General features: G+C 38.5%; 1 protein-coding gene across 6 annotated transcripts in view; it reads left to right on the forward strand.

Moving 5' to 3' along the window:
- abca5 (ATP-binding cassette, sub-family A (ABC1), member 5) overlaps positions 1-12,100 on the forward strand; it is a 103,747-nt gene that overhangs the window by 70,595 nt on the left and 21,052 nt on the right. For 5 of the 6 annotated variants that reach the window (XR_009646071.1, XM_060844939.1, XM_060844940.1 and 2 more), the window contains 7 exons: positions 1,876-1,989; positions 3,197-3,367; positions 6,633-6,746; positions 6,972-7,109; positions 9,346-9,432; positions 10,263-10,354; positions 10,867-10,987. Coding sequence is in view for 5 of the 6 variants with exons in the window: in XM_060844939.1 (XP_060700922.1) it covers positions 1,876-1,989; positions 3,197-3,367; positions 6,633-6,746; positions 6,972-7,109; positions 9,346-9,432; positions 10,263-10,354; positions 10,867-10,987 (837 nt within the window). In the remaining variant the exon portion in view is untranslated. The remainder of the gene's footprint in view (positions 1-1,875; positions 1,990-3,196; positions 3,368-6,632; positions 6,747-6,971; positions 7,110-9,345; positions 9,433-10,262; positions 10,355-10,866; positions 10,988-12,100) is intronic. The other variant, XM_060844941.1, reaches the window with a different exon arrangement.

A 12,100-nucleotide genomic window follows, 5' to 3' on the forward strand; every position in this document is an offset into this window, starting at 1 on the left:
ATGGAGAATAGGTTGTACGAGGATATGTTGAGAGTGCTAGGTCTTTTCTCATTGGAACGGCGAAGGACGAGGGGTGACTTGATAGAGCTTTATAAGATGATCAGGGGAATAGATAGAGTAAACAGTCAGAGACTTTTTCCCCGGGTACAACAGAGTGTTACAAGGGGACATAAATTTAAGGTGAAGGGTGGAAGGTATAGGGGGGATGTCAGGGGTAGGTTATTTACCCAGAGAGTGGTGGGGGCATGGAATGCGCTGCCTGTGGGAGTGGCAGAGTCAGAATCATTGGTGACCTTTATGCGGCAATTGGATAGGTACATGGATAGGTGCTTAAGCTAGGACAAATGTTCGGCACAACATCGTGGGCCGAAGGGCCTGTCGTGTGCTGTATTGTTCTATGTTCCTTGAAAGTGGAGTCTCATAGATAGGAAAACAAAGAAGGCGTTTGGTATGCTTACCTTCATTCGTCAGTGCATTAAATATACGAGTTGGGAGGTCATATTGCGGCTGTACAGAGATTGGTTCGACAACTTTTGAGATACTGCTTACGAATTTGGTTTCTGTGCTATCGGAAGGAGGTTGTGAAACTTGAAAGGGTTCAGAAAAGATTTACAAGGATTTTGCCAGGTTTGGACGATTTGAGCTATAGGGAGAGGCTGAACAGGCTGGGACTATTTTCCCTTAAGTGTCGGAGGCTGAGAGGTGACCTTGGAGGTTTATAAAATTATGAGGGGTATGGATAGATAAATAGACAAGGTCTTTTCCCTGGGTGGGACAATCCAGAACTAGAGGCATAGGTTTAGGGTGAGAGGGAAAAATTTCAAAGGGACCTAATGGGCAAATTTTTCACGCAGAGGGCGGTAAGTGTATGGAATGAGCTGCCAGAGGAATTGGTGGAGGCTGGTACAATTACAGCAATTAAAAGGCATCTGGATGGGTATATGAATAGGAAGGGTTTAGAGGGATATGGGCCAAATGCTGGCAAATGGGACTAGATTAATTTAGGACATCTCAGAATTAAAGAAGATCACCATCGCCCACTTCAGGATATTTATTCTGTTTTAACTTAAACTGAATGACTTTTTTTAAGAATGTTCTTCTGAAGCCTCAACTGCATAAGACTGTCTGACTAAGACTAGTTGCTAGTCTTTCTGCTTCTGTAGGCTGTCTGTTCTTCACTAAAAATGTCTGTTCACTTAAAATGTAAATTACTTTTTTTTATCAGTGCAGTGGATTTGAAAATGTACTGAATTGCTTTGGATAATTTAGAAACTACTGTTTGAATTTATCGTAATAATTTCCCTGTGCCATATGTGAAACAGTCAATATATGTACATTTGTACAAGATGTATGAACTCATTCATTGTTGTGAGCACAGTGTAACCACAGATCCAATCAAATGTATCATGTCTTACACTTTAAGTTTACAGCCAATCAACACTATAAAAATGTTACCAGTTGATTTTCTGTCATGTTATTTGTAGGTCAAAAATGTAACTTATTCTTTCGTTCTCTCTCTCTCTCTTTCTCCCTCTACCTGTCAAACTCACATTCTCCCTCCTTTTCGTTTTGTCCTTTTCATCTTTTTTCACTCTTGTGCATTTTCTTCCTACACTTTTCAGATTCCCTTTGCTTGTTGTCTCTGACAGAGGCCTAGTGCTTAATGTGCTACTTCAATCATCTAATATCGAATGTTCACACCTCCCCCAAGAAGTTCTTTGATTCTTAATTCTGGGTTAATATTACAGCTTCAGGTTTCTTTCAGTAGTATCTCTTTAAGCAATCACTTATTTGTACATTTTTAGATAGAAATATTAAAGTGCTGCACACACACAATTAAAAATGAAAATGAATGTTTTCTCACATCTGTTTCAGACAATCACAGATGCTGACTTTAAGGAAAAGGTTTATATGGCTTTGGCAGTTTTGGGGTTGTTATCAGCTGCCTTGCCAGGATGCTACACCATGGATAATTCACGAGATCGTGAGGTAAAGATCTGATTTCATTAATGACAAAATATTTTAGTTTGTCCTCATGAGGATAGGCAGACAGACATTGGAGGAAGCCGTCTATACAGCTGAGGCAGATGTCCAAATAAAAAATGCATTGAGGAAAGCCTGACATGTGGCCAAAAGTGGAAAATTAAGTTGTAAAATCCATGAGTGAAAACTGACAAAAGGGACTCTCCCTTCTCATGCTCTACCTGAACGTTTGCTCTGAAACTAGCAAAAATATTCCGTCTTGTAATTTCAAGCCAGCTCAGTACAGTGTACTATGTTTATACAGAGACAATAAAAGACCAGATTTTACATAATTTTGAATAAAAGGTCAATCACAATAATTTGTCTCCTTTTGGACTAGTTTTGGGCTGGAGTTGGCAATAACAATCTCTGGCTTGGCAAACTTGATCAGCTGTTATACAGCCATAAACAGGTAACGAGACAATGTGAGAAGGTGGGTTTCAACCTCTCAAAAAATATTACTCATGTATCAGTCAACCAACCGCTGACTTTTAGAAACATTGGAAAAGCCAAGGCATATTTGCAGGACCAAGAAACTGTACCTCATCTTTCATTTAAGCAATTTCCAGCCTTCTGGACACAACATTAAGTTCAGCAATTTCACACCCTAAACTTTATACCCACATTTTGTTTCCTTTTCTTGGCATGCCTTAGCCTTAATCATGTTTTTTGTTTCTGCTTTTTGCTTTTGGAAAAGAGATTTTTCATTGTTCTACATTTCATATCTCTTTGAACTCACCTTCTGCTTCTTTACTTGCCCCATTATAACTCTTTTTGGCTCTAATCCATCAACTTTTGGAATCTTATGTCTTCTGTCCAAGTCTTCCAATTTTGTTCTTACTCCTCCATTTCACCTCCATAAAAGCTACTAAATGTCTAGGTTTTCCAAATTTGTTGAAAGTTTATGATCTGAAATGTTCTCTCCCTTTCTCTTCACATATACTACCAGAGCAGCTGATGAATTCCAGTACTTTTCTGTTTTTATGTTAGATTTCCATCATCTGCAGTGTTTTGACTTGTGCAGTAAGTGTTGGGGTAGAAAAAAAGAGATTCAAATCACTGGTCGCAGCTGAATAATTTTAATGATCATTTTTCAGTGTAGGCTTGTTTATTGGCAACTTTAATTTATGTGGATAAATAAAATTGTAAAGTTCTATAATTTATCTGTTTACAGATTAAATCTCGCTCTCAACTTCGGCTTTCTGGCCTCTTTCCTTCTGCATACTGGTGTGGTTATGCTTTGGTGGATATCCCAGTTTATTTTGGCATAGTTGTAGTCATGCTTGGCTGTGTGATTGCATTTAATTCCACATCTTTGCTTCATACTGGTGCTGTAATTTCAATGGTACGTAAAAACATTAACATTATTTAGCTTTTGAAAATAATATTAACACAATTTACTGAATATGTTACAAAGTAATGCAAATTGTTTTCTTTGTACACTGATATATTGTAAATAAGCTACTTCTGCCCAAAATGTTTAAATGGTATAGGCTTGCAGTATGATTATGTTTCATAGAATTGAATCCCTACAGTGTGGAAGCAGGCCATTCTGCCCACCGAGTCAACACTGACCCTCTGAACAGCGTTCTTCTCCCTGTTGCTGTAACCTTGCATTTCCCATGGCTAATCCACCTAGCCTGCACTTTCCTGGAGACTATAGGCAATTTAGCATGGCCAATCCACCTAACCTGCACATCTTTGGATTGTGGGAGGAAACCAGAGCACCCAAACGAAACCCACGCAGACATGAGAATGTGTAAACTCCGCACAGACAATTGCCCAAGATTGGAATCATACCCGGGTCCGTGGCACTGTGAGACAACAGGGCTAACCAGTGAGCCACTGTGCCACCCTAAATTGTACCAGGAACTAATTTGAAGTGAGCAATTTCAACTGACTAGATTAGACTCCAATATCTACTAAATAGTGAATTGAGAATTTTCAGTGAGGAGATGTAGGTGAGGCAGAAAATCATTTATAATTTAGGATTCCATAACATTTACATTGACAGTGAATAGAATAGTTTAATACAAGTTACCTGATCACAGTGGGGCAGCATGCAGACTGATGCTAATGGGATGAAAAGTAACGTGAAATGTTTTGAGATTGTCATGAAGTATCCATTAAATGTACAACAGATGGTACAGTTTGAAATCATAGTTTCTAAAGTAAAAGTATTAAATTAAAATATTAAAGCTGTTAATAATTCTGTCATTTTTGTACAACAAAGTTGAATTGTTGAGTAATTGAAATTAATCAAAAATTACAACAAAATCTGTCAAATTGTTAATAAACTAATTAATTCACTAATATACCTCAAGAGAGAGAAAACCTAGTTTCTTCACCTCCTTTGGCCTAACACGTCCAGTCCTCCTGTCCTGGCTGCTTTTAATTCCGGGTACGTCGGGGAAGCTGAAACAAGTGGTGAAATGTCTGGGCATCTTGGAATGAGAGGTCCAAGGGTGTTTGACTCTCGGGATTTAAAAACATGCTTCAGCATTATTCAGTGGTTTGAGTCAATGTCAGTAGAGGTAGTGGTGACTAGAGACAGTGTCACTTTGTGGGGTGGCAAAGGCAAGGCTGCCATCAGACACATGAATATGGACTCTAGCAAGGTAAGGAAACATCAAACAGAAGAGAAGGGGTAGGACATTGGATGGGCATGCCTGTAATTGGAATGTAGGCCCACAATATTCTTGTGTGTGCATAAGCAATACACACACCAGCTGGTCCTTATTGGAAGAAAAAGTTATGTCACTTCTCTTGGTCTCCAACATTATGAAGGTGGCATGAGGATCCTGGCTGACTTATTGTGTCACAGCTTTTCCATTTAACTTATCTGGGCAGGCTGTCTTTTTCTGCCTAATTCCAGAGGAGGATGAGTTTTGAGTTGGTCCATTTGTGGTTAACACTTATTACTTTCTTTACAAGTTAACAAGGCACTTGAGAAGGACCACCCTCCCCTCTAGTTTCCTCAAGAAATGGTATTCTTTGCATTGTATGAATAATTTTAAAAAGTTGTAGCATTGTTAGGTTATCCTGGAACTCTGTAATGGTGGCACATAGGAATTACATACTTAGATTTTGAAACTTTATCTCTGGTCAGTCATTTCTTTCAGAATATCTATTGTAGATAGTTCAAAGAACATAGAAAGGTACAGCACTTCAGTCCACTGTGTCTGTGCCGACCATGATGCCATTCTAATCTTGTGGAGAAAGTGAGGACTGCAGATGCTGGAGATCAGAGCTGAAAATGTGTTGCTGGAAAAGCGCAGCAGGTCAGGCAGCATCCAAGGAGCAGGAGAATCGACGTTTCGGGCATGAGCCCTTCTTCTTAAGAAGGGCTCATGCCCGAAACGTCGACTCTCCTGCTCCTTGGATGCTGCCTGACCTGCTGCGCTTTTCCAGCAACACATTTTCAGCTCATTCTAATCTTGTGGTCAGGATCCCTCTATTCCCTGCCTGTTCACGTGTTTGTTTAAATGCCTCTTACAGGTTGCCAGTGTATCTGTTTCTACCACCTCCCCTGACAGCACATTCCAGATACCTAACACCTTCTCACATTTCCTTTAAACATTTCCCCCTCTTATCCTTAAATTGATGCTCCTAAGTATTTGTCATTTCCACTTGGGAGAACGACTCCAACTAATCACCCTATCCATATCTTGCAGAATTTTGTAGACATCTTTCAGCTCATCCCTCAGCCTCCAACATTCTCGTGAAAACAATCTAAGGTTGTCTAACTTCTCCTTAGCTAATACAATCCAATCCAGGCAACATCCGAGTAAACCTCTTTTGCAACTCCTCCAAAGCCTACACATCCTTCCAAATGTGACGTAACTAAAATTTTATACAGCTGCAACATGACTTGCCAACTTTTATACTTTAAACCCTGAACGATGAAAGCAAGCGTGCCATATTCGTCCTTTACCACTTTATTCTTTAACACTTTGTCTTCTATGACAAGCTAATTTTGTGTCCAACTTAACTCACTATAGATCCCATGTGACTTAATTGCCAACCGTAAGCGACTTTGTCAAATGCTTTCGTAAAGTCCATGTAGACAACTGCCCCACCCTCATCAATCATTTTCGTCACTTCCTCAAAAGACTTTGCACTTCCTCAGCAAAGTAATGAAAGATCTCACTAATAGTGCAGTTAAGTGACTCTTATTTAGCAATATACCACTAACTCATGGACGGATAGGTTCTGCCCAGGCCCATTTAACCCCAACTTCACTACAGTCTTCAGCCAAATATACAAAAGAGTTCAGTTCCAGAGGTGAGGTGATAATGATAGCTTTCATCATCTTGGCAGGATTTCACCAAGTGTGATCAAGGAGCCCAAATAAAATCAAATTCAGCTCAAGTCATACCTAGCAAAAAGGAATACAGTTATCGTTTTGGAAGCCAAACAACAGCCCCAGGATATTGCTGCAGGAATTCATAGGCTCAAACATCTTCAGGTGCTTCAGTCTGGAATAAATTAAATATATTCAGAAAGAAATGGCTTTAAAGAGATGGACAGCTATGTAGGTTAATAATACTCAGTAGGTGACATTAGAGTTTATATATTGTTCCTTCTTCACTTTCTCTCTTTTTCTGCAGATGCTGTGTCTTATTGGCTGGGCCCCAGCAATGACACTGTTCTCCTATGCCTATTCCTTCAGATTTGATCGAATGCAGACTTCTCGGGACTTTTTTCTGATCTCTTCAGTTATTGTAAGTTAAAGCAAGTGAACTGAAACATAAACAATGATGAGCATGATATTTACATTGTTAATATACTTTAACAAAATGATTCTTGTAACTCTTAATTTGGGTCAAAAAATTATTTATATTGACCTTTGGCTCACTGAACATTCAAGCATGTTTAAGTATCAAAGATCTATATGCCAGTTATTTTCACCCAAGGTAACTGTATGAATTTGCATTTTTTTTTTGTAGATCAATATAATTTCAATCAGTCTCATATTTTTGGTCCGGTTAATACTAAAGGAAACAGCTGCCAATATGCTGCATGGCGCTTTGTCACTTTTTATTCCACCATATGTGATTACAGGATGCTTGTATTACACAGCCAAGGTAGGATTATTTCTTTTTTATATAACTGTTGATCTCACTGAATGAATAATATGTAATTATTTAATTTTTCATCTATCTTTACTCTCACCACGAAAGCAATGTGCAGTTATAGGGGAAAAGTTGTGATTTACAAAAATCACTCTTCTAAATAACCTATGGTATTGACTTAATAACGCATTGACTAAATCTGAACTAATTAAAACTGGTTTCATGATTAGACAAGTAAGTTAAAAAGGAAGGCTACACATAATATAACATCACAGACAAACAAACCAAATCACTCTTGTAATTATTTTTGATCGCTTTGAACAACCATTGCTTTTCTTAGTGGTTGGCTAGGTGTGCCATTATTATACTGTAGCCATAATGAAATGTGGAGCAGGAATGGATAAGTTGATCCATTCCTGCTCCTTAATTTCATATGCTCATGTCTTTGATACTCCTAGATAGCACCTATTCCTCACTTTGACCATTTTGGACTTTGTTTACATTCAGATTCTTGGCCTGCATCATCGCATTTCTTAAAATCATTCCTCTAATGTGACTCAGTCTAATCTCTGCTTGATCTTAATCAATCCTACCTCACTATACCTGTACCCAAGTCTCTTGCATATTACTCTGTATCTTTAACATTCAAATTCCCTGAGTAGATGCTTACAGTCTTACCCCAACACCCAAACCCATTGTTTTATTTTAAATATAAACAGCATTTCTCACTGAATGATATTTATTACAGAAGCTTTAAAGAATTTACAATTTAATTGCAAAATAATAGCCAAAATATAAGAAAAACAAAGAACTGTGAATGTTGGAAATCAGAAACAAAATCAGAAATAGCTGCAAAAGCTTGGTAGGTCTGACAGCATCTGGGGAGAGGAAGCAGAATTGACATTTCAGGTCCAGTGACCCTTCTTCAGAACATTAACTTTGCTTTCTCTCCACAGATGTTGCCAGGCCTGCTGAAGTTTTCTAGCAATTTCTATTTTTGATGCCAAAACATAAGATGCTGGCCAACCTTCAGAAGCAGTGACCAAGATAATCAAGCCATCAAGTCCTTTTTGATTTTTCTGTAGTTGCAATACAATGCTTCCAGTTTCCTCCCCCAGTCCAAAGATGTGCAGGTTAGGTGAATTGGCCATGCTAAATTGCCCATAGTCAGGGGGGGATGGGTCTGGGTGGGTTGCTTTTCGGAGGGTTGGTGTGGATTTGTTGGGCCGAAAGGCCTGATTCCACACTGTAGGGAATCTAACCTGGTCTAAACCCAGTGGCTTGTCAGACCATTTCAGAGGGTAGTTGAGAGTTAATGCATTGCTGTGTGTCTGGAGACACATATAAGCCTGACTAATTAATAACAGCAGATTTCCTTCACAAAGGAACATTAATGAACTAGGTTGGTTTCCCAATAGCATTTTTTTGGTTAATATTACTTAGACTAACTTTTTATTATAAATTTACAAACCAGGTGGCAACATCAGACCAGGCTGGAAGGGTCTAGTGCTGAGATCTCCTTGGCAGTCCTGAGGAAATAGGCCAGCCCTACTCTGCATCACCCCATCCACAAGATCTCCAAGTCCCTGTCAGAAAATTGGGGTGCCAACCTGCATCAGTCCGCCATTTTCAGGGCAGTTCTTCCCATACTGAAACTGAAAAGGGCAATTCCTGGCTGACTGCGATCAACCTGATGCACAGCTTGGGTTCAAATGTGGCTGTGCCACTGACAAGTGCAAAATAGCTAAAGAGCAACGCCACACATTACGAGATGGTCAGTGTAAAATTGTGTGAGAAAACTTATGTTCAGAGCTTATGGACAGAAACCCTCAACCCCCTGAAATTCAGCCTTCACGGATTTTTGGTAAAATTTGGCCCAATCTTACTGTTTTCAATATTAGTAGAAAATTTTTAATGGAATTATTGTTGCGTGACAAAATATTTATTTATATCAAGGTTCACATGTTGTCTACAGAATACAAAACAAAAATGCATGCTGTGAAAATTAACGCTAGTATAATTTGGGAAGACATCATTGAGGCCCAAAATGACTGATTATAAAATGGTCTTTTTGTCTGCTTTTCTGTCTATCTATGCATGCAAATAACTGACAGCTCTATTTAATATCCATTTGTTTGAATGTATGGTTTTTAAGATGCCGATAAATTGGAGAAATCCTTTGGTTGCATACTCTATATTTTTTAAAAAGCATGCCAACCTTAAAATTCATTGTAAATTGATTATACAGGTTTTTCTGGATCACAAGGATGAACCCAGTCTAACAGTGGGGACATATCTGGAATGGAAACAGAACATCCTTATAACTATAATCTCAGTAAGTTTAGATTTTAATTGCTGAACTGAAACAGGTCTGATGTAAATGTGGAGAAAATGAGGACTGCAGATGCCAGAGCTCAGAGTCGAGAGTGTGTTACTGGGAAAGCACAGCAGGCCAGGCAGCATCCGAGAAGGAGGAGAATCGACGTTTTGGGCAAAAGCCCTTTATCAGGAATGAGGCTTGTGGGCCGGTGGCTGAGAGATAAATGGGGAGGGGGTGGGGTTGGGGGGAAGGTAGCTGAGAAAGCGGTAGGTGGATGAAGGTGAGGGACAAGGTGATAGGTCAGAATGCCTCTTGGAAATTAGATAAACTGCAAAAATATTACGAGTATCAGAAAAGTTATTGGGAGTTCTGGTTTTCAAATGTTTTGACTTGTGAATGTGAAGCTATATAAAGAAGTTATTTTTATTGCCTATTTTTGATTGGAACACCCAGAAGAGCATAGGGAAAGGTAGATGCACAATATGAATGGAATAAATGTATCGCCCACTGGATAATTACTAAATCTATGAGGAGACTGTGTGTGGAAATTGAAATTATTAATGAGATCTTTGGACAATGTTATGTGGTTGTACGATAAGCTAATGGCACATCTTCGCAAAGATAAATATTGAATTTCACCTTGAACCAACCTGATAGATACAACTTACTCTTGCATAAACCTTTATCAATGTAAATCTATACTTACGATTATAGTTATTTGTCTGCAAGCTTACGTTTTAAAGAGTTTTATAATATCAGTAAAATAATTCAAAAATAGGAAACCAATGGTTTGACTCATGATTTAAGAAATATTAAAAATAAAACAGATTTGTTTTGTATTTTAGCCCTACATTCAATGCATAATTTTGCTGTTTGTACTACGCCAACTAGAAAAGATTCATGGAGGAAAAGCAATTCAAGCGGATAAATGTTGCAGGTTGGTCAGTTCATTAGATTTAATTTTAATGATCATTTTTAAAAAATGGCTGCATTCTTCTTAAATATAAGGACCTAACAGTTTGAGATGTTTAGCCTGGTGTTTAGCAGTTTTGGATGTGGGTGAGTGATCATGGGCTTTGTTGATACTGGATGAATGACTGTAGTTTAACAGGAGTTGGTATGATTTTCTGCTTTTGTCGTGAGGAACCAGAGATTAGCAGAAGCAGAGAGGATAGAATGCAGAACTTGACTGAATGATGATTCCTACTTTGGCAATAATAAGAAAATAAATGGATGAGGATCTGAAGATACAGCCTAGAAGAACAGACTTTTAAATTTCTAATGGCATTTTGCAAATTATGTGTATCTGTTGATTTCTGGGGGGTAAAAAGCAACTGGTCTGCTGCCAAACTACATGACATCAACTTGGAATGTCATCACTTTTACAAGTCAAGTTAAGCATTACCAGTTCTAGATAAAAATCAACATTTTTTTCCTCATTTGATCCAGAATCTTTCCCTCAAAGAGCAAATTCAAAATAAATACAGAAGAACCTGATAATGAGGATGATGATGTCAAAGAAGAAAGGGCAAGGGTTCGGGAAGCATTGACATGTCAGAGCTGCGAGGAGGTAAGAAGTTGAACCTGTCAATCAGTTTACTGGATTATGGTGATGGAATGACAAATTGTGTGAGTTGTTACATTTCATTTCACAACTTGGCCAAGGATTTCTGGTGATCCAGTTGAAAATTGTACTCAAAATCTCATTAGAATGTTTATCAAGAAAATAAGCATTTTTAATCAGTATATAGTCTATCAAGAGTGAGTAATTGGATTTTAAAAAGAGAGGGGGCCAGAAGATGAGAAATTCTAGGCTGGTTACCCTGACCTCAATCATTTGTGAGATTTTAAGTCCATTATTAACAATGAAATTATAGAATACTTGGAAGTGTATGGTTAAATAGACCTGTCAATAGCTTTGACAAAGAAGGTCATGCCTGGCAAATCTGTTAAAATTCTTTGTGGAAGTAACGAGCAAGTTAGACAAAAGAGTCAGTGGAAGAGATGTATTTGGATTTCCACAAGGCCTTTGACAAGTTTCTGTATGGGAGGCTGCTTACTAAGATAAGAGCTCATGGTATTCGGGATAAGATACTAGCAAGGATAGAGGATTGGCTGATTGGCAGAAGGCAGAGATATAAAATAAAGGTGACATTTTCAGGATGACCGCCTGTGACTAGTGAAGTTCAGCAGTGGTCTGTGCTGGGACAACAACTATTCACATTCTACATTAATGATCTGGACAAAGGAATTGAGGGCATTATTGCTAAGTTTGCAGATGACACAAGGATAGGTGGAGGAACAGGAAGTGTTGAGGAAGGAGGAGGCTACAGAAGGACTTGGACAGGCTAAGAGAGTGGGCAAGGAAGTGGCAGACGGAATATAATGTGGGAAAATGTGAGGCTATGCACTTTGGTAGAGAAAAATAGGGAAAAGCTTCAGAAATCTGAAGCACTTATGAGTCCTATTTCAGAATTCTTTTAAGATTAACATGTAGATTCAGTTGGCAATTTGGAAGGCAAATGCAATGTTAGCATTTATTTCGAGGGTAGAGTATAAGAACAGACTGAGTCTATACAAGGCTCTGGTCAAACTGCACTTTGAATATTTTGTGTAGTTTTGGGGCCTGTATGTAAGGAAGGATGTGCTGGTGTTGGAGAGGGTTCATCGAGATTTACAGAAA

The sequence above is a fragment of the Hemiscyllium ocellatum genome, chromosome 25 (genome assembly GCF_020745735.1).
Source record: "Hemiscyllium ocellatum isolate sHemOce1 chromosome 25, sHemOce1.pat.X.cur, whole genome shotgun sequence".
NCBI lineage: Eukaryota > Metazoa > Chordata > Chondrichthyes > Orectolobiformes > Hemiscylliidae > Hemiscyllium > Hemiscyllium ocellatum.